Source organism: Myiozetetes cayanensis, unplaced genomic scaffold, assembly GCF_022539395.1.
Source record: "Myiozetetes cayanensis isolate MyiCay16 unplaced genomic scaffold, myiCay2020 scf6-25, whole genome shotgun sequence".
NCBI classification, from domain to species: Eukaryota; Metazoa; Chordata; class Aves; order Passeriformes; family Tyrannidae; genus Myiozetetes; species Myiozetetes cayanensis.
The window spans coordinates 37014031-37040147 of NW_026087853.1; the positions used below are offsets into that span (position 1 = coordinate 37014031).

At 47.3% G+C, this 26117-nt stretch overlaps 1 protein-coding gene across 3 annotated transcripts; it reads right to left on the reverse strand.

Annotated features, from left to right (window-relative positions):
- Positions 1-1553: 1553 nt before the first annotated feature.
- Positions 1554-13088, reverse strand: DLL4 (delta like canonical Notch ligand 4). Of its 3 annotated transcripts, XM_050336611.1 has the most exons (11): positions 12605-13088; positions 12209-12472; positions 11747-11804; positions 10807-11076; positions 10016-10076; positions 9774-9904; positions 8167-8336; positions 6855-7074; positions 5694-6402; positions 4848-4956; positions 1554-3410 (listed from the first exon to the last, which is right to left on the reverse strand). In XM_050336611.1, the coding sequence occupies exons 1-11, from the start codon at positions 12656-12658 to the stop codon at positions 3405-3407; spliced, it is 2052 nt and encodes a 683-aa protein (XP_050192568.1). In that variant the 5' UTR covers positions 12659-13088; the 3' UTR covers positions 1554-3404. The 3 variants fall into 3 exon arrangements, with proteins under 3 accessions (XP_050192568.1, XP_050192569.1, XP_050192567.1); XM_050336610.1 differs by lacking the exon at positions 1554-3410 and having other exon boundaries at positions 3432-4956; XM_050336612.1 differs by lacking the exons at positions 11747-11804; positions 12209-12472; positions 12605-13088 and adding an exon at positions 11212-11535.
- Between the last annotated feature and the right edge of the window lie 13029 nt (positions 13089-26117).

The window sequence follows — 26117 nt, forward strand, 5'->3', positions numbered from 1 at the left end:
TCTTTTTTGGTCTTTGCATTCCTGCTTGCCTAGGCTTTGGGAAGAGTTCTCTGTCTATTTTCCTGTTTGATTTTTGTGTGTGTTTTGTTTTAAGCAGGACAGAGTGCATGTGTGTATGTAATCCATGTGCTCAATTAAGAGAGGCATCTGTTGGGTTTATTTCACATTGCCGAGGAAGGACTGCAAGCAGGGAGCATCTGCTCGGCTTTTTGTCAATGGCTTGTTTTTCATAATTTGCTCTACAGGGTGAATGTTTTGGGAGGGGGAGGTGGCTTTTTATTTCCAAGTTTCATCTTAAATTTATTTTTTATGGTAGCTGGGGAAATTGGCTGGGATATTAAAGTTAATTTCGTTGTGAAAAGGACTAAAGAGGGAGAAACAAAACCATCCAAAGTAAATAGTATTTAATAGTAACCTTAATAATATGCGTAGAAGGACCCTTACGAATCATTATTTGCAATATTTTAATGACAAAGTGAAAATAATTTGTTATGGTGCTTTTTTAATGCCAATGGATTTTTAATTTTGTATTTAAAAAAACCTAGCAAATTTTGATTAGATTTTATTCTGGGGAAAGATAGAAAAGGCATCCAATATTCAGAGGCTTTTTTGGCACTTTGTCAACTACAACAAAAAGTCTGGTTTTAAAATAGAGCAGCAGTAGTTTCCTGTTCTTATAGTTTTGCTTTTGTGCACTCAGACATTGGCTGCACTGCACCTAGCTAACCTAGGGAGAGATTTAATTGTCTATAAATGCGTACACTTCAAAGGCTACTAAACCTGCTAGGAGTGCTTATACAAGTGTGCTTTTTACACTTTTTTTTGGTGGAAATGTCCTCCAAAAGGGCAGTGGCAGGTAATGACTTTGTGATGCCCTGGGAGGACACAGCTGCTGGTGTAGCACAGGGAACTCAGGAGGAGAAAGCTTGAAATTCCCCCTAATCCCACAAGTGAAAGACAAATCTTACCCCTTGCAATCAAACAAACAAGGATAAAATCTTACAAGTGTAGATGTAGATGCTGTGCTAGAGTAACCTAAGGACAAGGTTTGGATTTTACTGAAAGTATTTAAAGAAATGAGATTGGAAAAGATGTAACTGTATTTTGTTCTGTAAAACCCCAAGACAGCACATTTATTAAGCCACTTTGAAGTGGTATTAAATCTGTATCTTCCATGCCATGAGTTGTCACGGGATAGGAAGAGTGAAGCATTAATAAAAATAACTTTCCTGACAGTTCAGTCCCACACTATAGCAAGAGAATATATATATGTGTATATATGTAATTTAAATAGGATCTATCACAACATAAATATGTATAACATTTCAAAATGTCAGATGAATGCCACTCAGATGAACAACTTCGCTGACATCAGTTAACAGTGTAACCATTTTATAAAAAGCAGCTGACATCAGCTGATGTGCAAGATGTAAATGTAGGCCTGAGTGCAGGGAACAGGCAAGTGAGCTTACTTCTGGGGGGGCATCACTAACTTTGGCCGTCACAGAACAACAGGTGTTAAAGGACAAACCACAATAAACTTTGTAGTAGCAGGAAAGTATTTTCATTGCTTGAAAAAAAAATAAAATTCAAACTTTGTCATCACATTACAAACATTACATGAGAAGTAATAAACATATTTACACTTCTGTTTTGATTATAAATATACATTATATACAAAATAATGTTATAAAACGTAGAAAGTTCAGTGCTTCTGATTTTCTTTAAATTACTGAAATACTAGTCTTCAAAATAAACTACAAACAGACAAACTAAAACCCATATTATTGATTTCTGAAGGTCATCTTCAAAATGGTCCTATGTGGTCAGAGCAGAAGGTCAGTAGTGGACAATATGAAGGGGTCTTGTCTGCACAGTTCAAGGGAGTAGATGGGCTAGTCCAGCAACAGGCTTTACAAGGGCAGGAATGTCACTGTCCGAGAGATAGCACAGTCCAGGTTTCTTTGAAGAGATGGTGTTTCTCCCTCCTCATTCTGCCCCATGCCATGGTCTCGTTCACTAGAGTCACAGCACTTTCCACTGGAGTGTCTGGTAGTATTGCTGTAAATATGTATATAAGAAAAAAAGCTCCTGCACACCTCTGGTTTCCAGGGACAGGCTTCCCCTTCCATGTAGCTGTGTGTGGGTATGAGAGAAACAGGATGAGCCTAGAACCTTCTGACTCTAATCTCCACCTGTCTTGGCAGAGGGCATCTCAGTGGGTGCTTCCCTACTGGGCATTTAGAACTGGGACAAAGGACAGAGTTGGAGTTTTGCAACCAGATGGAGAAATGGGGGGGGTTGGGGTGGATTGTGTCACACTGCTGCTGCTTCTTCAGAAAGTAACAGCTGCGATTTCAAGACTATTTGCAGTAAAATGTGGCACCTCATTCAGAAACACGACATAAACCCCCAAATTTGTGTCAAAATAAGGCAGGGGGGAGAGAACGAGGAAGGAGAAGAAGAGAAGTAATGTCTATTCACAATCACTGGTAGTGCAAAGGGCATGAAAACAGCTGAGACAGCTCAGCACATAAAGGTTCTAGGAGCTGATTGATTTTAAACGCATTTGTAAGGCTTTTTATAGAGCTGGGATCATGTCTCCTCCTCATCAATGGGGAAGAGGCATTACACATTCCTTATCACAACTTCACAAAAATCATGTCCCACAGTGTGGCTTGAGTCAAACAGTTCTCCAAAGCATCACCAAATGAGATGACATGTAAATTCAGTATTCTTCTTTCCTTCCTTCTTTTGCTCCTTACACAGTCTCCAGTACATGCAGCAGGAGAGAGGAGATGCAAATAGATGTGTAGCAGGAAGTATCAGCCACCCCTGCCCAGTACTGTCCAGATAACTGCAGAAAGAGCAGTCAAGTGTCTGTTTGGGTTTGTTAGATTCTCTTGACACATTTTAGGCACTTTTAAACCCAGAAAAAAATGGAGACCTCGTTTATATTGTATCCATTATCTGCATAGCAATGTGTCTTGCTTCGCACCTTCCATGGCAACATCTGTGACTGTTATGTGCCTCCTCATCTACCAGCACCTCCCATAACCAGAGTTCTGGAAAGCCAGGGGTCTGTCCATGAGGAACTGGCCTCAGCATCTTTTAAAACACCAACTTTTTTAACCTCTCTCTTCCCTCTGCCTCCCCTTTTCTAAAGCCAGTGAGATTTCTGGTATCAAACTTCAAACAAGGGCAGTAAGAACAAAAAGGTGTATTGCATCTTTCAGGAAATTCACAGTCTGTCCAGTTCACCCAGTTCCATCCTCCGCCTGAGAGCAGCAAGTTGCATGTAATTAAAAACAGTCCAATCCAGTTCTGAATTGTAAACAATGCAGCAGGAACATCCATCTACTGGCATTACCAAATCTGAGGTGCAAATGGACCGATCTTCAGTCTTATACCTGTCAGGATATAAAATAACACCAGGAATGAATGAGAAGGAATCACAGCATACAGAGTTGTACAGAGCTAACAAACTGTAATTCAAGTACGGCAAACCAAAGCAATTTAAATCAGACGTTACTGAAGTTTAACCTTCAGTGGTCAATATTTTCAGCTGGGTCCAGAGACAAAGAATCACCAGCACAAAAAAAAAATAGTCATCTGTCTGAGAGTGACCTTTCTACCTAGACCGAGGGGAAGAATGCTTACAAATATAGGAGCTTGACATTAGGGCTCTGTAAAAAGTACATGGTATAGTTAAACAGCTTGTGTTTGGAAGCATTAAGCCTGAAAGATGTGGAGAGAGGTTTCAGAGGCTGTCATTTGGAAAATAAAAATACTTTCAGATGTAAATTTAGGAGCCTAGCTTTAGTCAGAAAGATCTTTAAAGGAAGATATAGTATTTAGGTCAGTTAATGGGAATGAAGCGTCTAGCTGTCATTTGTATCTTTGAAAATCCTTTCACTTAGTCTTAAACTTTTAATATTGTTGGTTGACTTGTGTTCCAGCTTGCTTTCAAGGGGAAATCTGATATCCACCCTGGAAAGGGAGACAGAATCCTGCAGATCTGACTTCACAGATCACTGCTGTATGGCACAGCAAGCTTCTCTTTCCTATGGTCTGAAACTAGTTCCAAAGAAGGCTACACCAAAGAAAGCAGGTATTGGTAAACGTCAAATTGTCGTTAACTTCCATTGAGACTTTTTCCAAAGGGTCTGTAATTGTTAAGGAACTAGTTGGTTCCTTGGTAGCTTTTTAAAGTCTTTAAAGTTCAGTGGTAGGCCCTTCCTTTTTTTGTGCATCCAACTTTTTATTAAAAACATAAAGATCTAGGTGTGTTTATCAGTAACAGCATTAACTTCTGTTAGAGTATATAAAGCTGGAGCTTAAATGCTGAGAGATTGAAATTATCTCGTTACAGATTTCCTAAATGGCTGTCATGCCTATCCACTAATATATTCAGCTACCTTCCATCTTCTGCTGGAAATCTATACCTTTGACTGTTTCCACAGACCACAGATTATCCATTGTAGTTACAGGAAAAAGCATGGCTTTACATCAGTGAGTCTAAGAACAATTATTATTTTCATTTTTTCTGACCACCTATTTAAGAGGAAACAATCTTACAATGTGCTGATTTTTTATGGGCTGATGTTCTGTGCTTTCATCTACCAGTGACCAATCTAAGATCAAAATCTCTGGTTCAGTAAAATCAGATATGCTAATTTCTTTATTTTCCCTTATGTATGCTCTGTGTGGGCCACAGAAGATGAGATGTGAATGCTGGGAACATCACGATCCCTGGAAATAGAGTAACTTTCTCAGATACAATACTAGAGAATAATTTACCCCTTTACTTTGTAAATTTATGCCTCTCTACCTCTGTACTTACTTACCTCTGTGGCTATGATGCACTCATTCCTTTCTTCTGTTATCACAAAGACAGATTGGTACATTGAATCCCTTGGAGAGCATATCGCCGATATCCTGCATTCCGGTTTTTCACTAAGGCAGGGCAGAGGGAAAAGAATGTTAGTTGACCAGTAACAAGCCTGACTCTCAAAATCTACCATGAATATGGAGTGGTGGAACGAGATAGCCATGAAGGTGTGGGAGGGAAGTGCAGAGGATCAAGTTTCACGCTTTCTGTATGCTGTCAGGACATTATACTAGAGAAGTGAAAGTAAGGAACAGTTACTGTCTTCCTATGCTTCTGCCATGTCCAACCTAACAGAGCTCCTCAGAGCCCTCAGGGTAACAGCCACATGCAGATACTATATAAGACCTTCAGTACATGAATCAAAAGACTGATAAGCCAGTGAATATTAGCCCTTTTCTCTTTTCAAAAAGGAGTAATTATTTTAATTCTATTATTCTTCTCAGTAAGCAGATCACCTTGCCTTCTTATTTTTAATCACTGTATGCCTTAACTGTTGTTCTTCCAAGATCTACTGAGGAAGAAAAGACACTTCTTAATTTCACCAGTGACCTAGCCACTCCCAGTCCATTTACAGTACCCACACTAGCAGCACCTTGCACAAACACTCCATTTAATTGACTTAGCTAAGGATACCACTTGGCTGTGGCACACATAATCCAGTATGAAGATTCCTAGTTTTACTCTGTTTTGTGTTGTGTATGATCTGCTTCAGGTTTGTCTTTCCCCCTATTCTCATCTGCTCCTACACTGGTATGAAGATGAGTGGCTTTAGGAAAGAGTAGAAGAAAGACCATGTTCTCACCTGTGTAGTCGGAGAGGAGACTTCTCTCCTAAACACTTTTCACTTTTGTAATATTTATCTTCTGGTGTCCCTCTACTCGTCAGGTCTTTTACCAGATTGTAGTCCAGTTTATGATTCTTGGGTTTGTAGTTTGATTTCTCCAGCCCACAGTCCACTTCTAGGTCTTTATTTTTATTGGTGTTTTTGAGCTGGGAAGCTGGAATGAGATTGTCCTTCTGGAAGTCAGAAAGGTTGTTCATTGTCTCCAACTCCTGCTCTGGGTGCATCCTCATCTGCCTGATGACCATTGCTATCATGCAGAACAGTATGAGCAAAGCCACCAGACCCACCCCCATGGATATAGCAATCCAGGGGACTGGTTTAGGAGGAAGTGTAACGGGCACTGAATAAACTGGCAATTCGCAGCGGTTACCCATGAAGCCAGAAGGACAGTAGCAGACAAAGTTGGCACTATAAAGTCCACTGTAGCATGTGCCTCCATTCTCACATGGCCCAGAAGCACATTCATCTCGAGTTTTGATGTCACAGTTCCTGCCACTGTAGCCTGGCAAACATGTGCAGGTATAATCGTTGATTAGGTCATGACAAGTCCCCCCATTGGAACATGGGTTTCTGGCACAATCATTGATGTTTATCTCACATTTCTGACCAGAGAAACCAGCCCGACAACGACACACACGAATCTGCCCAAGGTAAAAGCAACTACCATCTGAGGAAAAAACAGTAAAATAAAAATTAGTCTGCATGGACTTCATTCGGAAATCTCAACCTCTTCCTGGTCAGCATTTTATACTACCTCAAGAAGAGCAAAGTTATTTTACAAAACAACTGCACATCTAAAAGTCCATTCTATGTTCTCTAATTGTATCATGATGCCTTAAAATTATGCCCCTTCCACATATGTAATAATTTGATTCTGCCATCTTCCCTATCACACGATAAACCTTGTGCATTGTTTTGTTGCACAGAAAAGGCCAGTGAAAACTCCCCCCTGCCCCCCTAACCAGCAAGAGACTAAAATTAGGGTAGATGTGGAATACAGTGGGGGAGAGGGACTAATGTACTAGAGGAAGAGTAGAGGTCAGATTGGATTTCTATCACTTCTGCACTGAAAAGCACAAATGAGTCAGGGACATGAGATTTTTTGATAGAAAGACTCACCATTTGCGCAGGGGTTGCTTGTGCACCTGTCTACTTTTTTTTCACAATTTGACCCTGTGAAGCCAAAAGGGCAAACGCAACTGTAGCTGGCCCCTTGTTCTTTTTCCAAGCATGTGCCACCGTTAAAGCACGGAGAATCGATGCACGTCAAAGCGCTGTGCTCACAGTGAGAGCCATAGTAGCCAGGGGGGCACAGGCAGCGATAACCATTCTCCATATCCTGCAAAACACAACATTACGCCACTGTTATTTAATGACACCAAACGATAGCTGCTTGCATGCTCATTTTTGGTTGGCAGCAAGTGCTGTTCAGTCCCTTCTCATGATGTGGCAAAAGTGACATTTGGGAAGTAAACAACTGCAGGCTGGACTGTGAGGGCTGGAGTTGTGAATCATCCGTACTCAGCGTACAGGAGTAATCATGCAGCTACACACGCAGAGCAGATGTAGTTGTAGGGAGCCTACAGGCAGCTAGACAAAAACACTGCTAACACTACTACTGTCTAATGGGATCCCTGAGGTCCTCCCAGAGCAGAATGGTGTGTGTTGTTGACCTACACAGCTGTGATCAGGCCATTTATCCTCAGCGTGAGAGCCCTTCTTTATTTTACAAGGGTTTAAGTTGCTTTGGCTTGGGTAGGTCCCACCACTTAGATTGTAACTAAACTGTTTCTTCCTTCCAAGTGCTGTATGTCCAAGGCCTTGGGAGAAGGGAGGTGGGGTCTTGTGCCATTAGCTTTAATCTAAACATGCATCAGATTACATTTGATATCTATAATCGATCAGTCTTTACCATTCCATCATTGGTAAAGAATCTGTCACTGACTGGGTCCGAAAACATGCTGAAATACTAAACTGCAGGAATCTAAAAGTGCGGGATCCTATTTCACAGAGTGTTTCAGGTGCTTGCCCCCATATTGTCTGACACTACCCTCCCATAGCAGAAAGCAGAAATTTTCTTTTATTTGCTACTAAAATACAGAGTTAGTGCATCTCTCTATGAACTGTGGTTTGAGAAGCTTATTTTTAACAGATCTGCTCTCTCACCAACCTTGGAACTTGCCAAGTTCTCATAACAGCTGCCACAGAAACCTAAGGATCAGTTGACTAGTTCTAATCTAGATGATACATCTCCTCCTGTAACAGACTTCCTCCCGTGACACCTCTCGGAAAGGGTTCAGTATGATAGTTGTGAGCGTCAGTAATGAACCTGTGTCCTATCGAATTCCCATTATGTTGTTACAGAACCATTTCTGAAAAGGTATACTGGGGTTTGCCTCACACAAAGACTCTACATTTAAAATGCCCCTACCGTGCAACTACCGCCATTCCTACAGGGATTGCTGTCACACTCGCTGATCTCGTGTTCGCAGTCAACACCAGTGAAGCCGGGTTTGCACGCACATGTGTAGCTGCCCTGGCCGGTGTTCATGCAAGTTGCTCCGTTTTTGCATGGTCTGTGGTGAGTGCAGTAGTTCAGATCTGCAAAGACACCAGGAGTTAGAGAACGCAGCTTTGACAGATGGGAAAAGATACATAAAAAACCCCACTGTAGTCAACAAAAAAGACACAATTTCCAATAAAGCACATCATTTTGCTATCAACAGGAATACTGGAGATTATTATCCAGGTTATCAGTAATAATCAGATGTCTCGGATTATCAGCGATTTTAGCTATTTCTCCATATCCATCACTGTAATATGTGAGCTCTGAATTCTGAGGAAGCTGACAAAAATTTAACTTTCTAGTGCTTTGCTATACCCTCTCTCTTTTGTGGACTTAAAACCATTAGCTGCAATGGGATTTAGATGGCAAATTGGAAAGTTACTTTGTAAGTGTGTGTTCTCTGGAAGATACGCCACAGCACTATAGATACTTTGTGTAGAACGTCACACACTAAAAGAGTGAGCCCCACCTTTAAAAGGTGTGTGTGCTGATGCACATTCTGCAGAGGCATAGAGGAAAAAAAAAGATGTTTTGGCTTGTTTTGGCTTGGAGATTTAAACAAACACTAGAAAACTTTTATTGTTTATTTACCATATTCTCCTTTTAAGGATGTTAGTAGATTAAACTGTCAAATGCCCTGCCAAGCTCGACGGTTTTGTTTTGTTTCTCCTTTAAATTTGAGGTAGAGGTTAAGCACACAAGTTCATAGGACATAAGTAGAAAAACTTTATTATCTCTATAAATACCATAGAGTAATCGGAAGACAACTGGTTAATAGATAACTACAAGCAGAAAAAAAATCTGCAACTTTACTTTTCCTGCTTAATTCAGACTTTGCCATCTTAATCCTATAACTGTCCTGAAAACACTTGGCCTGCTTTGAGCACTTAATGATCTCAGTGCCAGCAGTGCATATATGGCCTTGAGGACATGACTGCTCAGCTGGCTATGGTTCAGTGATTCAGTGGGTTGAATAGGTGGAAGTGGTCTGGTGTACCTTAAAATGGAACCTGTACTTTTCATTCTTGCTTACATGATTTTTCTCTCATGCTCCAGACTTATCACATGAGTTAACTTCCTTGTATGCAAAATAAGGAAGGCCCAAATGATGGTGTTTACTGCTGCTGGAAACTGTTTAGTAAATTTTTACAGTTGTACAGGGAATAAGTTAAACTTAGCTTAAGCAGGCAGAAAACTCGCCTGTTCAATACTCATCCAGATTGTTAGGTATTTTTCCAAGACAAAGACTTCTTCTGCAAGAGAAAAACTGCACTTCCCAAAAAAGGTTTCCTTGTTTTCAAACAAAGTTACTACAACTACAAGACTTGTATCTGAGGTAGCAGTGGCACAGAATGATGCCTGTGAACATGTACCTTGTAGAAATTTAATTCTAGATCCAGTGGGTCAGATTCCTTAGTACAGTACTGAGGAGTACTCAGTCCAGAGATGTAAGTGCAACCTTCAGAACTAACCTTGATCACAGAAGAGGCCACCCCATCCTTCATCACATATGCACTGCCATTGTGTTTTACAAGTCCCGTGACGGCAGCCTATATGGGGTATGCATTCATCACAGTAGCGGCCTTGCCAACCAGGACGGCAGCTAAAAGAAAAGTCAAATTAAAACATTAATGAGAGAATGGAGAAGAGTTTAAGTTTCTATTGCAAGGTGACATTTTAACTGATGTTCACATTGCAATTGCCATCTACTCACATGCATTCTCCAGGCTTGTTGCAATACCCATTCTGTTCGGTACATCCGGCCAGACAGATGGCTGTAAAAAGAACATAAAAAAGCATAAATGTTTAGGTAAATACACATGGCACTACAGAACACGCTTCTAAAGGATAAATGCCAGCTTTAAAGCAACACTTTGAAAAAACAGTTTTGCACTTTCAAAGCTTTGTTTTAAAACTTCTTAGTACGGGGCGTTCTGGAGCAGGAGGAAGTGAACAAGGAGAGCCAACACTTGACAAATTGTCCTTTAGTTTTTCTGTTTATGCAACAAACATGAACTCTTGCAACTCTTGCAAGAAAAGGAGCAAGAGAAGGCGGCTTTGGCTAGTGCTAATGAAAGACTGAGTAAGCCCAGTAAGACCCTGAGCTCAGACTAAAGGTTCCCACTACTACACCACAACACCTGCCTCATACTCTGGCAGCAGGAATGGTGGAAGCATTTGTGTGAGCAAGCTGCTAGCCTTTTACCTTGGAACAGCTACTGCTATTAGAGCTATCAGCCAAGACTGCCTTCCCTGCTAGCTCGCTCTTTGCTGCTAAGGCTCGCAGAGGTGCATCACAGACTTGGTGGCTGCAGCCAAAGAGGGCAAAGTCCGCAGCGCACAACTTTGTCTCTCCAGGCAGGGAGTGGAGAGGTCGGCGTGAAAACACGACCCGGGAGACGGGAGGCCTCTGCGAGTCTTTCAGCCCCGCCGGACGCCCGCGGTGCTGCCCGTCCCGTCCCGTCCCGTCCCGCCCCTTTCCCCGCGGGCGCGGCGGGCACTCACGGTCGGTGCAGTACTCGCCGGCCCAGCCGGGCAGGCAGGCCAGGCTGCCGTCCGCCGCGCACACGTAGTGCCCGAACCGGTCGTCGCGGCGCTTGCAGAGGCGGGAGCAGCTCTCGCCGTAGTAGTTCTCACTGCAAACCACGCGGTAGGAGTAGCGCAGCTGGGTCAGTGGGCCCTGGTGCACGTCCTGCGACCAGTCCTCGCCCACCGACAGCGACCGCTGGATCGACACCTGGCTGATGAGCCACTCCTCCGGGGGCAGCCGGGAGCCTGCGGGAGAGCGGGTGCGGGTCAGTGGCTGCGGCCGCCCTCGGTGTCCCGAAGCACCCCACGGGGGCGAGCGGAGCGGGTCACTCCGGTCGCGCACACACACACACACACATATATATATATATTCATACATACATATTAAAAAGGCACGCGTATGGATATGAATGTATGGAAGGGTACGAAAAGGTGGGCACCGGGGTGTGGAAAGCCCAGCCGACGGGGCTCGGCCGAAGGGCCTGTGAGCGAGGGCTGCTGTGAAATATCCTTTTCCTCTTCGCTCAGAAAAACATCCCAAAGCCATTATTCCTTTCCAAAGGGCGGAATTCGAGCAAGGTGTAAAATACAGGAAAAGGCGGCCGGGGCTCGCTGGCAAGCTCCCGGCTTTCTCACCGCAGCCCGCCTCGCTTTCCCACGCCAAAAATAAACCGGAGGAAACGCAATTGTGTTGGAGATTAGGCTGGGGCAGAATCAAAGCGGCCCCTGATGGATATCGTTGGGGGAACCGGCTCCTGATGGTGGGATAAAGCCGGCCGTGGAGTTATAGTATAAACAGCTGAGGCGGGGGGGCCGTTTCGGGATGGGGGCCGGGGGGGACGGGCACTCGGGACGGGGCCCGGGGGCGCTCCCGCCGCGCGAGCTCCCCCTGCCGGCGGCGCGCGGCAATATTCACCTTCCGGCAGGTAGTTGGCAGGCGCGTGCCAGGCCTGGATGATCAGGGAGAAGGTTCCCTGCGGGAAAGAAACCAGCGTCAGCCCCGCACCCCACCGCACCACAGCCGAACCGAAACGAACCGCACCCCAACCCTGCCCTGCCCTGCCCCGCATTTGTGGGGTCCCTCATTTGTGCTCTCTCCCTGCGGCTACACACCCCCACCTTCAATCACTCCCCAGCCCCTCACTTTATTTCACTTAATAACATTGATTATCCCAGGTGTTTCTGGTCTGGATGAGTTTTTTTATCACTCACTTATTCCCCCCTTTTTTTTTTTTTTTCCCGTAAGGAAGTTCTGGAAGTAAGTCTAAAGGCGAAAGTAGTTTGTTTACATTACAGGTTACGAGCGCGCCGCGGTTAGCCTGCTCTTGCCACCCTCCTTCCCCACACCATCGCAACCGGGTTTAAAGCGGAATCTCACCGGCCACGTGAAGTTAAAGGGCAGCTTAATGGGGCTGTCAAATCTCTCTGTATCCTTGATGCTGAAGGAGTTTATTCCCAGAACCGGGGTGATGATGCTGCCGAAAGTGCAAGAGCCCGGGGAGACCACTGCCTGAAAATGCTTCAAACAAACGCGAAAGAAGGTCCTGCAGTGGGGGGAGCAGGGCTTCCCGCTGGCCAGAGACCCGTGGCTATTCACGAATTCGTGCAGCTCCAGCTGGAAGACGCCAGAGCCGGACACCCTCTGCACAAAGGGGAGACACACAAAATAGCCAAATCAGACCTTACCCGGCTTTGCCATGCAAACTTGCTTCCATCACCCACTTTACATTTCGCGAACCCTTTTTTTTTTTTTTTTTTTTTGATGTGCGATTACCTGCTGCAAAATCGTTAACAGAAACGTCAAGCCAAAGATGCGCAAGGCTGTCATCCTTGTTATTCGAGGTTTCAGTTCTTAGTGGGTTTAGTTTTCCCTTCTGTATTCCTCAAAAGGTCCAAGCAAGCGCTTCTCGGTCGAGGGAGAAAAGAGAGGCGTCACGGCAATTCTCCTAGAGCAACCTGCTCTTTCAAATATTCCCCGAGCACGAGCAGAAATCGGAAGGTAAAATCCAGGTGTCGATCCGTCCCCTTCTGGGAATTAATCCTGCAGCCAGCCGCCGACCTCTGATCGCTGTCGTCGCCTTTATAAACTCCAGAGCCGGGTGGGTTTGGTGAGAGACGCGGAGGGGAGTGCTTAGTGTGGAACCGCTCCTCCTTTAACCGGTGCTAACAGCGCGCTCAGTAAATGGAAAACTTGGTTGGCTTCGAGCTGTTTATATAGTTGCCTCGCATCCTCACAAGCTCATTATGTAAACTGTCAGTCAGACTCACGGGAGATCCCTCCCCTTTTCCATCTTTCCTTTCTGGAAAAAAGAACCAAATGTTGCGGAGAGCCCTCATATCCCGAATTAATACCCTGCTGCTGCTGCCGCCGCCGCCGCCGCCGCTGCCGCGCTGCCCGCCGAGGAGCCGAGCTGATTACGAACAAGCCGAGCATCTGTTGAGATATTTACGGCGCTCACACTGGGAGAAAGAGTTCCCTCGAAAATCAGACGCCTCTCCACAGGGCAGCTCTCTACGGCGGCCGAACAATAGAGAATGAAATGTTTTAAACGCACGCTTGTTAGTTAGTTTGTTAGTTAGTTTGTTTGTTTGTTTGTTTGCTGCCCCCATCTCCACGCGTGTCCCCCTCCCCCGGCCGTTCCCCGGGACGGGGCGGCGCGGCGCCCTGCAGCCGCAGCCGGGTCGGGGGCAGGAGCTGCCCTGCCCGCCGAGGGTTGGCCCCGGCTAGAAAGCAAAAGTAAAACGGTGCTTGCCAGGCAGGCGGGCACCGGCACGGCCTCGCCGCCGCCCCCGGGGCGCAGCCCCCGCCTTCGGGGGCGCCCGTGCCGCAGGCCGGCCCGGCCCCATTCCCGTCCCCGGATAACGGAGCCCACCGAAGAAGGGGGCGAGCGGGGCGAGTGACGGTAGGGAGGTGGGCACGGCGGGGATCGGCGGGCGCTCGGTCGCTCTTCCGAAATCGGTGGCGAACGAGCGCTCCAGCGAGGTGGCCTGGGTTGACAGCAGGGACCGAGCTGAGTTTTCCCGGGACTGCCCCGGCTCCGAAAAACATGGGCAAGGGGAAGACTCGGGCGCCTGCAAGCAAGCGGGGCGGGAGCGGGGCCGCGGGCTGTGTCTGGCCGCCTGGCCGCGGCCGGGTTGCGGTCTGGCGTGTGCCATAAAGCCCTTGGCCTGATTGCAGCGTGCGCTTATTGTTGGGTCGCGTGTCCCTCATTAAAGCCAAGCACAGAGAAGGCCTTTCATGTGGCTTTTTATTTCAGCTTGTTAAATGGATGGGAGGCCGGAGGGGGGAGGGAGAGATAAACCCTCAGCTGTATGGTAATGAGGTCTTGCCACCTTTCTGCCAGCGCCCGGCGCGCCAGGCTGCGGGCCTCCGCGGCGTGGGTCACCTGGGGAGCAACGCGGGGCGCAGCGCGCTGCCGCTCCCCTTCCGCCCCTCTGCTCTCCCAAAGGGTCTGTTCTCGCAGCGTTACCTCCCCACTTCGAGCTCTTTTGGTGGGGGATTAAGAAAGGCAGGGATCTGGCTCGTTTGGAGGGGAGGCATCATGGGGAGAGCACACCCCAGCCAAACTTCCCAGGCCGTCCTGCTCCCGGGTGAATTTAAAGCGGCCGCTCTCTCTGGAAACCTGCTTCGCCCCAGGATGTGGTCAGGGCCCAAACGCCCAGGGTATCACCAGGAGGGCACGACACGGCTTCGCAGAAAATAGCCAAGCTTTCTGCGGGAGAAAGGCACGGGCACCGCCGCCGTGGACTGGTTTGGGGAGGGGACCAGGCTATGACTCGGGGTCGCCGCCAAAAGGGGATTAAAACTTCTCCCGGTCCCTGTAAAAGCCGGAGCCGGGGGGCACAAACTCTGGCAATGTCGGGGGGCTGCACTCGGGGCCGGGCACCATTGGCTTGGCTCCGTCCGGAGTAGCAGGGCTGTCGCCTGGGGTACATGTTTGTGCGGACGGGAGCCGTGTCCGTGGTGAAGATAAACCGCAAGGCAGAGGCACAGGCGAGGAGCTCTTTTGTCTCGGCCTCGTAAACAAGTGGGAAGGAGGAATGTGTCGCCGCTGATGAACTCGGAATTTTGCAGCGATCCACCCGGCCAGATCCCGGCTTTACCAGCAGCAGCGTCAACTGTCAAAATCAAATCTGATGCTAATAGCTTCGGTACTAAATAAAATGAGAGGCCAGATAACATCAGTGCTTGATAAATGGTAATGAGTGTCTAACCTAGGGGAACAGAAGGGCTGTGGGGCTCTTTAATTCAGTATTGAAAGGCTAGCTGGGTACTGCAGACTCTAGCAGATGTTAGTATGTGTGTGTTTTGATTTTTGACTTGTATTGGACGTTTATTAGGCTAACCAGAGCCACCCCACGCATGGCCACTTGGTCCAGGCACCATCTGGCACAAGCAGGGCGGCGTGCAAGAATAGGGCCTTGCTTTGGTGCTGAGGATCCACAGGCAGCATCTACCATATGGACCCGGAGCTAATGTAGGTTAAAGCAAGACAAGCTGATCTCTGCTTTTCACAGCTCCGCCAAACCTCTCTGCTATCCTGGCGGTGTGCACCTTGGCAGCTGGAGAAGAGCTCCCACCTCTGCCTTCCCCCAAACCTGACAAGAGGGGTGTAAGCCCCTCAAGCACTCCCCAGCCCGTTCAGCTGCCCTTGGGTGGCCACTGTTTTCCGAGCCAAGCTTTGCACCAGCTTTGCTTGTTCCCGGCAGGAGCAGAATTTGCTCCAGCTCCCCACGTGCTGTCCTCCCACAAAACAAATATTTTCAGAAGCTCGAGAGAGTGGGGCAAAACAGACATAAAATCCTCCTCGATAGTCCAGACCATTATTTTGATTGCAGCTATAAAAAGAGTCCATAATAAAATAATAAAGTAATAACCAGGGAATATAATAAACCACCTGCTGCATGTTGACATACACGCACAGGGAGTTCAGACAAAGAAAAAATAATTGCATTAATAGCATCAAACAGCTGAGTCTGAAAGTCGACCGAGAGCAGATTAGAAGTGCAAGTCCTGCAAACTCTTTCCTATGGCCAACACGCCGTCCTGGGTCTATTGGAGAGGCATAGCGCATCTACCTTGCCCGAGGTCCTCGCCTCAGTTTGAGAGGCGCTTGTCCTCGGGACCGGGGGGAAAGCCCGCAGAGCCCCCGGCTTTGCCAAGGGGCGGCAGCGGGGTGCCCGCAGTCCCTGTCGGGATGCTGAGCACTGATCGGACCGGACCTGCCCAGTGATCGCCGTCTCCCCGTCCTTTCCACCCTGCTCCCTATCTCTCCAGCTCTTCCTCGAGGTCAGGGCGCTTTCCCCCCCTCTTTCTGCCTCATTTGCTGCCGGTTTATCTCCAGGCTGGCCCGGCTCAGCATACGCGTTGCCGGGCCAAACGCATCTCGCTAACGAGACAACGTTAATTAATTCCAGGCGGGTGAAAGTTGCCAGCCTGCCCAAATCATCCCTCCCCCCCCGAGCCCTCGTGCCAGGCTGCCCTCCTCCGTTCCCGGGATGTGCCCGAGCACCCCGACCGCCGCCCGTGTCCTGCTGCTTTCAGGTTGCCAGACTCCAGGAAAGGGGGCTGCGAAGGTCTCAGTATCGCCCGCACAGTCGCACCCAGGAGCAACTGCATCGCGCCTCCCGCCAACAGTCCCACTTTTTCCTCTTTCTGAAGGCTCTGTGCTTTTTAAGAATCTGCCCGCCCGACCCGCGGCCTTAAGCGGCTCCCGCTAATGTCGCAGCCACCGTGAGCTTTCTACGTGGCTTCTGCTGGGCTGCTTTTAAGGTCCTGCAGTTACTGAGCATCCGTACCTGCGGCTGGGGCAGGACCTGTCTGATGCTACGGCTGCACCGTCGTGCCACCCGGGGTTTTCGGAAGGGGACACACCCAAGCTGTCCCAGCCTTTCCTGTGTCCCAGGTGTCCCAGGCTGTCCCCTAAGACAGCATGAAGCCTCAGCCAGGCTGGCTGGGCTTCTCGGCCGGGCCAAACTTGGCTGGGGGCGTCCTGCGTCTTCCCCTTCCCCCTAACCTGGGAGACGAACCCCTGGCCATTCCCTGTGCCCAGGAGCGGTGCAGATGCCCGGGGGGCACGGCTGCTCACGCCCCTCCCCTGCCCTCAGCGCCAGCCGCTGTTCACCCGCCTCCCCTTCTTCGCACTGATTTGGAAGCGACCGCGGGGTGCGGAGAGGGGGGAGCAGCGCACTAGCGCCTTCGAGCCCTGCAGTCGCCTTTCCCCGGGACCCGAATCCTTTTCCCCCCAGGGCCGTAGGCTGCGGGGCACCCAGAAACACGTCGAAATTCCAGAGCCCTGCGGGCTGCCCCGCGCTTGGTCAGATTTATCGTAGCGCTTTTGTCGGTCAGTGCAGCATCCTCAGCGCCTGTAAGAGTGCGGTATTTTATTATGCAGCTTGTGCGCCTTTCTTGGGAGCGTTCCTGTTTTCTGGGTCTGCTGTTTGTTTCGGGGCTGGCCTCGCTGGTCGCCTTTTTGATCCCTCAGTCAGAGACTCGCCCATTTATTCAGTGCTCACTAGCACTTCCATGTGCACAGCCCCACTTTTTAAGTCGCATTCCCCGATGGCTTTAAAACCCCTTAGCTAGAAAGTTGCGCATCGATTCAGCGCTGGCACACACCGAGAGCCTCTAAGAAAAAAGAGAAAGAGGAAAAAAGAGAGAAAAGAAGAGAAAAAAAAATTCTCCCTTGCTTGTTTTGTTTCTGCCTAAATGCCCGTAGCGTGGAGCATCCCTCCAGGGAGCGCCGCTCCGAGGGGTGTTAATGTGGTCGATTTGGGGTACAAATGTTTGGAAATGTTTCCCGATTCGCACAGAAGGAGGGGGGATTTGCAAACTGTTGCTGCCACATGGCCCCTCCAGCCTGCCCATTCTCATTGTAATGAGGCCGGCGCGTGCCTCATCTGCCGCGGGGCGCTGCCACGGGCCGCCCGGACACGCCGCGCCGCCACCGGGGCGGGCGGCACCGCCACGCAGCGACCGCACCGCGCGGGGCCGCGGCCGGCCGGGGCCGGGGCCGGGGGGGTCGGGGCAGCCGCCGCCGCCGGACCCGAGCCGGGCCGGGCTGCGCTGCCCTCGGCCAGCTCACCTCGAGAAGCCCCGTGCCTAGCGCTTGGGAAAAAAAAAAAAAAAAAAGGCACATTTCTGTTAAAGGCTGTAACGATCACTATTGAGTCTCTCGCTACAAATCGATGGCTTCTTTTCCATACAAATGCCTGCTTATGCCTTTATGTTCTCCATCTGTTTGTAGCTAACACCTGCCATTCAATAAATCGATTTGGCCATTTAATGTAACAGCTTCCCGGGACATTTTTTCATGCCAGATGCCACAGCAGCTCCAAACCTCTACCCTAGCCCAGCGCCCCACCAGCACAGCCGCCCAGCCCGGGGCTGCGCCTTGGCAGAAACCTGCTGCCGGGGTGTGGAGCAGAGCTGAAAAGTAAAGAAAACATTAAAAAGTGCCTTGTTTTAAGAAAAATATTTTTAACACTAACCCCACCGATTTCATCTTCTTCTTTAATGTTCTGGTTTCTGTACGCCTGGGAAGTGGTGTCTGGCCCCGGCTGCCAGTGGCAGGTGTACAGGTAGTGCTACAACTCGTGTGGGTCACAGGCATCAGGGCGGTTTGTGACATTTTTGGCTCCCTTTTATTTTACTCACCAACAGACACTTCACATGTGTTAGGGGATTTCGTGTTCTAAGGACACAAAGACATTTTGCCTGCAGTTTATCACCCCATGGGATGGGGCGCGCTACCTTACAGGGACTTGTGGGATGGGAGGCCCCAACATTCCACTTGTTTCAGCGTGGCAGCCGTCTTCGAAAGGCCACTTTGACGGGCATCAGGGCTGAGTCCCCCAGTCTCTGAGCTGCAGCAATGCTGCAGTCCCCTGCAGGGAGTGCAAAGGGAGTTGAGTGCTCGCTTGTGTGCTGCTCTGCCCCATGCTATGGCAAATACTGGTTTTCCCTTTGGCTGCCCCAAAACATGCTCTGTGCTAAGCTGAGCAAAGGTAGATGTCTCTAGATGTCACCTCTTAGGTCTCAGGGAAGGGAGAACAGCATCACCGGGGATACGAGAAAGTCGTATAATACATGGGGAAGTTATGGGGCTGTCTCCTCATGGAGCAGCTCTGGGCTGGCTGAGTTCCTCCAGAAGAGGCAATTTCAGTACTGCTGGGATTTTGTTTGACTGCATTTGTTGTATAATTTATTTTGCCTAGAGCCTTTGAAAGGTGCCTTTGCTTTAAATTTGAATAAATACATAAAATGAAATGTAATACAAAAATAGTTATAGGTATGCACATATTTCAGCTATGTGGGTCTGTTTCTCTCTTAGTTGGTTCAGTGCAGGCCATGGAAACCATTTGTAAATGCACTGGACTGTAAAAGCCTAATTTGCTTTGGAAGTCAGAGAGAAAGTCACGTAGTCATTTGGCACTTTTACCTGAGATAGCTGGATAAAAATGGGATTTCGCATGAAAAGCACCCCTGGAAGCTATGGTTGGAACTGAGAGTAGTTACCTGGGAGATAACTGAATCTTTCTCTTTAAGTCTGAGAGTTGTGGGTGCGATTGGCAGGGCAGAGTTGGAGGGGATGGAGATTTCTCACTTGGAGCAGAAGTTCCCACATTTTGTTTCATATACAAGTCATGTATGGATCAACATTCACGAATGGGACACTGGCCTGAAGCAACATAACAAAACAAGTACAGGCTGGCTTCTTAAAGGGGAAAAATTCCCTTTGCAGGCTTCGTAGTAAGTGTCCCATGGGCCAGGCTTTGGGAACTCCTGCGTCAGAAGGTCTGTGTCTTCAAACAGATGGCTGGGCAGCTCTTGGCTACTTAGAATATGTTTGGGTCTATATTATGTAGCACTGAGTAAAGAGATCTGTCACAGAAAAACCATAAAAGGCAGTTTTAACCCTTCCCCTGGGGAGTGGCATGGATCCACGCTCCGCCTGTGTTACCAGTCCCTCCTCTCCCGTCCCCCATACTGAGCCCACGGGATGTTTGGTCGGGGCCCAGCATTGTGGCACTCATTTTAGACAGTCAGAGGAAAAAGCCTCAGACCTCTGGCATGTGAGAGTTGGCAGAGCAAATCCCAGAGTACAGTCTCAGTGCAGTCACTGTGCATCTTGCCCCAGAGAGGAGAGTGGAGCGGAGTTGGGAAGCACTTCTGGAGTGGCCAGAGGTGCATGTCATCCAACCCTGCACCCAACAGAGGTTGATGACGTGCCATCACCCCAGTGGTATCTACCTGATTGGGGCTGGTCCGTCCTAGCAGGCTTGTCCTGCCATCAGGCATGGTGGCTGCACCGGGTTCTTGCTGAGCTCTTCTGCTTTCCTCACTCTTTTGGTAGTCTGGCATTGGGCAGAAGCTGTTAAATGACCTGTACTGAATTTCTGGAGAGATGTGGAGGCCAGCACTGGCAGGTGAGGGTCTGTGGGACTCAGTGGAATTGCGCCTGCTCATGCACCAGGATAAGCTGCAGCAAGGTAGCAGCAGCAGTAAGCTTCTCAGAGCAGCACGCTGGTAAAGGTTAAAGGTATTTAAAATGCAGCTGGCCACTTACATAAGAAAATCTGCTTTAAAATCCCTTCACTGAAGGTAAAACTTGCTAATGACTGGAGAGAAAGACCATTCTGACTTCTTATACATAGCATTTATATTTATTTCTAGTAAAGAAAGATTTTAAACAGGACCAGCTGCTTCCACAGCCAACCAAAAGCAATCCTAGATTGTCCAGATGGAGTCACTCAAGACAGAGACATGAACAAGGGCTGCCACCGGCTCCAGGATTTCTGGGTTTGTCCTATTTTAAGAAGATCTCACATCCTGCAAACACTGCTTATGGGAAATGATTGGGTGCAGAAATCCTAGTGGGAGCCCATGAGGCAGCCTCATGTGGAGATGTGGCGATGTGGCATGCTGACATTTTGGCATAAGGTGGTGATGATTTTATGTTAGCATCAGCCCTCCAAGAGAAAAGTAAATATGTGACATATTGTTCAGGGAAACAAAACAAACCAGACAATGAGGTCCTGTGCCCAGTGACTGATGTAGCCTCTGCAGGCCCATGCAAAACCTCTATTCCTTTGTGATCTGGGGATGCTGGGAAAACGAGTGCGTCAGGGTATCCAATACCCATCCCTGGACCATCCAGCCCTCCTCGCTTTTTGTCTTTGTGTGCGGCCATGCAGGGAGCAAACACAGAGCACCCGCTGAGTTTCTATTGTTTCTCCTGTCTAATGGCCCTACTTAGCCATGGAGAAGTGGGATGGATTTGCGCCTTGCGCACATTGTTCTTGGGGTTCAAAAGAATACTTAAGCCAGAGCAGTAGTTAGTATGACAATGGAATAGAAATGAACATTCACTCCAGTGGCTATGGATGGCACAGGGGCTTAGATAATGGGACAAGGGAGAAGAAAATTAATGAATCTCTCTGTTTGTCTGTTGACCCATCAGCATAAATATCTTGTCAGTCATATTTGACAGCAGATCTAGTTGGCTGATAAGAGCCTGGCTTGCCCGGGATCCCAGATGTATTCTTTAAATCAAAAGTTTCATCAGGTAATTTAGCAGACTGAAAAAAAGCTGGTACTTGACCACATAGTGAGCCCCAAATGGAGGAGCAATAAACACTTCATTTGTGAGTGTTAAATGATGTAAACCAGTGGCACACTGAGTGCACTGGTACCAACTCCTTCCTCCTGCTCTGTGTAATGGATGGTCAGAGATGCTCCTTTGCAGCCTACACATGAACCTTTCTTCAGCTGAGCAACTATGAGGACTTCCCGTGAGGCTGTTTAGTGCTCTTATATAGGGCTATGCTGCCACCCTTAGCCAGCTGGGAGGGATCAAGAAGTCTTCTGTCACCAGGTGCCCTTTGTCAGAGGCTGCTTAAGGGTGGCAATCACTGAAGTCTCTCTAGGTGATAAGATCATCTGTGAGAAGGCAGACAGCAGCATCCATCCCATGCTGAGGGAATGAAGCTGTCATGATGGAGCAATTAAACAGTTGGATAAAACTGACACACTGTTTTGTTTAAAAGCCTGGGGTGAGGCATGGGTCCATTCTTCTTGTTCCTACACATACAAATGCTGTGAGGAAAACCCTTCTCAGAACTCAGGATGGGATTTGTCTCTCCTACTTTAGCCTTTTAATAGGTATATAGGCTACGTTAATTATCCACATTTCCTCCCGACTCAACACTGAGAGATGGGATGTATCACTCACTGGGAGAAGACTCTGAGCTGGACAGGATGAATCATCATCTGCAGAAACCCCGCTCTCTCCACTGGCTCCAGAGGAACCTGCATGACTTGATCAGGTGAGACCCCTAATTTTGAGAAAGCAAAAGAAAGGTGAGGTTGATCCCTTCCTTAGTGCATGAGCAGAGCAGGGGTGATGCCATCTGCCCTGATGCACAACAGCTCAGGTGGCATCTGAGAATCAGCCACTGGCCAGTGCTTGGAATGTCTGGCTGAGATAAGGATCAGGGTTGTCTCAGCTCTGGCAAGAGCACAATCCTTACAATAAAACTTGCAGAACTAGGTGTAAGGTGTAAATAAATAAAGTTTCATGGACTGCTTGCATGGTGGCACCACTTCCATTGAAACTTGCCTTATGTGACAGTAGGAAACCTGAGTAAAAGGCATTGTTGTAACCTGGAAAGGGTGCAAGCTGGGATATCTGGATTAAGCAAGGGATCTATACCACAATCATGATGCTGAATGGATTAATTGGTAAAATCAGGTTGTGCACTGTGGATTAGATTTTGAGCACCCTTTCAACTTTGGGATCAGAGGAGTCTAATGCAGGATTCTGTTTTAGGCCCATTCCTAACAAAATCTGGAGCACTGCAGTAAAAGTGGAGGAAGGAATGACTGAAATGACATATACTACAACTAATTAACACTTTATAGGTTACAAAGCATTTCCATCTTATTGTTTATACATTGGGAGTGCTCCAAAACAGATAGCACAATGAATCAATAGCTTTTAAAATATATCTGGGTTTATTACTTCATTAGGGGATCTCATAGTTAACCCTTGAATAATCAGCTTAAAAGCAGAAGGCAGATTTACTGGCATACGGTTTTACATGGATGTTTTGCTGGTCAAATGCCAAGATACATAACAATTTAGATTTCCAGTGTGTTTATTATCTAGTATCTAGCAGAGGCTTTAGCCTTCAGTCTTCAATCACTGAAAGGCAGCTCATGTCTTTGGATAATATCACCAAACTGGAATTCTTTAGCTTGTATATTGGGAAACATTTTATTCTCTTCATAGTGAATTGTCCAGTGAAGGCACTGTACACAGTATATTTCTTATTTTGGTGCCTGCTTGTTTTCCCATTTAAGAGTTTTGGCCACATTTTCATGTTTGCTTCATTTCATTCTTGCTGCAGACCCCCTGTGGATGAGTGCTGCTTCTTGTCTCATTTTAGAAACAATTCACAACTGATTAATTTCTGCTAACTCTTCAAATTGATGACAACAGCAAGAATTCATTTGCAAGGACTAATTCCAGCCTCAAAGTATTTGTAAATGTAACCTTTTTATCTACGAGTCTTTTTCCTGGTCATTTCCTACTTCTTCTTCCATCAAAAATGGTATCTGGAACAGGTGGATAGTCTATGTCCAACCCGTTGCCTTGAATTTTAACCACCGTGATATCTGTTTTTTCTCAGACCAAGTCTATATGACAGGGCAGAAAAGTCACCAGGGACAAACAACTTCCCTTACATTAGCTCTCCAGCAGTGACTGCCGCCAGTGGAGATCTAGCAGGGAAGCAATGACAAAAGATGCTGAAGATAAAAGTCTGGCAGGGATACGACTGCTAGTCCAAATTCTGTTTGCTCCCTCCTGCCTGCTCTTCTTGCCTGGGGGGAACCCAGTTCACTGTACACTTAGGGTGGGTGGCACAGGAGCCATATAATCCCAGAAAATATCCTCTGTGATGGACCTGTTTCAAAGTATCTCTTCTTCCTGTGTAGGGTGGAAAAATGGTTAAAGATAGGAAATATATTTGCCTGCTAATGTACTTCTGTGGTTCTCATGAGGCTCTTAATGAAGGGGGCTTCACAATTCTTACCTGAGGCAAGGCAGCCCTGCTGGGAAGCTCTTGCTTAACCCAGAGGCAGATGGAAAACAACACACTGATCTGAACTGTTGTTAGCCAGCACTATAGCAGGATAATAGTGGTGAACTGGAGAGAGACAGGCTGTGTGACAGGAAAGACACTTATCCTTGGTCTGTTGCTGGTAGAGTTTTGCTAGGAGTTTGCAGCTGAGACCAGAGATTATGGGATGTTCTGAATGTTTAAAGAGAGAATAAGCACTGGATAGGTAAGGTGATGTTGCCTGCAAAGATAGCATAGAAAATGAAGGAAAGCTGAAAAAGGACGTAAGAAAATAGGAAAAGGAGAAAATGTATGGAGGTAACTTCTTTATATGATGTGGAGAAGGAGGTGGGACAGAGGGCAGGTGACTGGATTTCAAGAGTTGCCCAGGAAGTCTGCTTTAGCTCACAAACCTATGATATCCTAGACATGGGTGTATCTGCTCTTCTGAAGGCAACCATTTGGGAAAAAAATTAATCAACAACTGCATGCCTCTACTGTGCATTGGTTGGCATCAGTTCTCAGAACAGGTTCTTAGTCTGGACTCATTCTCTTATTAACCAGCCTGGCAAATTGATGAAATCAAGCTTGACTCTAAAATTGCTATTCACTTTACTTTCATTCATGTCACTTTTATCTGCACAGTCATTCAGAGGCACCCAGCAAGACTGATTAGCAAATTCACAGAAATTCCCACATAGCCTGGATGAGGAAATGCTAACAAAAGCTGCTGTACAAGTACAGTACTTAAGGACTTTTCTTAGCAAAACACAGCAATGATCACAGTATGGTTGAGTTTTGTGGTGTATCAACATGAAAGTGGTTTCAGTTCACTTCTAAAATAACAGAGATTGGCAAGTATTATTGCTCATAAATCTGTTGGAGAGTCAAAGCCTTGTATTGCTGTGGATGCCAAAGCACCTCTAACAACAGACTCAGTACTGCCATATTTGTAGAAGTGCTTTGTGTAGAGCTTAGATAGCCTGAAAATGTGCTGCCCATAATCCTATCAGACACTGTTAAACCAATGAAAGCAGCCACCAAATTCTGTGTCAGTGGGTCACAGTTCAGACCAGGTTCCTGTGCTGCCCCAAACCAATTTTTCTTGAATTCAGTGCCTCTGGGAGATTTTGAACAGGTAGCATTATAGGCTGATACTCTCTCTAACTAATGGGTCCACTACAGCACAAGCAGCAAAAATGCAAGATATTCTGTGCTGCTCATCTGTTGTGGTTTAACTCCAGCCACTCGCTCACTCCCCAGCAGTGGGATGAGGGAGACAGTCAGAAGGGCAAGTGAGAGAAAACTGATGGGTTGGGATAAAGACAGTTTAACAGGCAAAGAAAGAAACAAGAGTGCAAGCAAAGAAAACAAGTAATTTATTCACTACTTTCCATGGACAGGCAGGTGTTCAGCCATCTCCAGGAATGCAGGGCTCGATCACACATAACAGTGACTTGGGAAGACATCTGCCATAATTCCAAATGTCCTCTTTTCTTCTTTCTTACCCCCTCCCACACTTTATATGCTGAGCATGATGACCTAAGGTATGGGATATCCCTTTGGTCAGTTGTCTTCAGCTCTTCCAGCTGTGTCTCATCCCAACATCTCGTGTACTCCCAGCCCACTGGCTCGTGGGGTAGGGTGAGGTGAGAGGCAGAGATGATCTTGACACTGTATAAGAACTTCTCAACTGTAGCTAAAACATTCCTGTGTTATCAATACTGTTTTCAGCACAAATCCAAAAAAACATCCCCATACTGGTTACTATGAAGAAAATTAACTTTATCCCAGCCAAAACCAGCAGATCATCTAGTTTTCCTTCATGCCAGCATGGAAGGACTAGCCAGTAGCATTAGAAAGTTTGTACTACACCCATCAGAAAAGATGCTTGTACGCTTGTATGTGGATTGGTACCCACTGGCAGTAAAGCAGAAGTCATCCAATTTATCATATGCAAGACACGTAGTGTGTAGAGGTGACAGTGTCTTTTGGTCACTAACATGTTGGGTGATGACTTAGAGGGAAGCCACAAGTTCCTGAGCCAGCAGGTCCTGCTGGCGATTTTGACAGAGACTGCTGAGTTGCTGATTTTCATTAGTGGCTATGTTTGGGTGTTGTATTCCAAAAAGTGTCAAGGTTGGATGAAATGTGGAGCTCTC

What these genes read in the sequence shown, in the direction of transcription:
- DLL4 (XM_050336610.1), bottom strand. Translation starts at nt 12,658, where the DNA reads ATGACAGCCTTGCGCATCTTTGGCTTGACGTTTCTGTTAACGATTTTG. An exon ending in TGTTAACGATTTTGCAGCAG is followed by an intron (nt 12,473 to 12,604) that starts GTAATCGCACAT and finishes CCCTTTGTGCAG; the next exon opens with AGGGTGTCCGGCTCTGGCGT. An exon ending in AACAAGCCTGGAGAATGCAT is followed by an intron (nt 9,905 to 10,015) that starts GTGAGTAGATGG and finishes CTTTTCTTTTAG; the next exon opens with CTGCCGTCCTGGTTGGCAAG.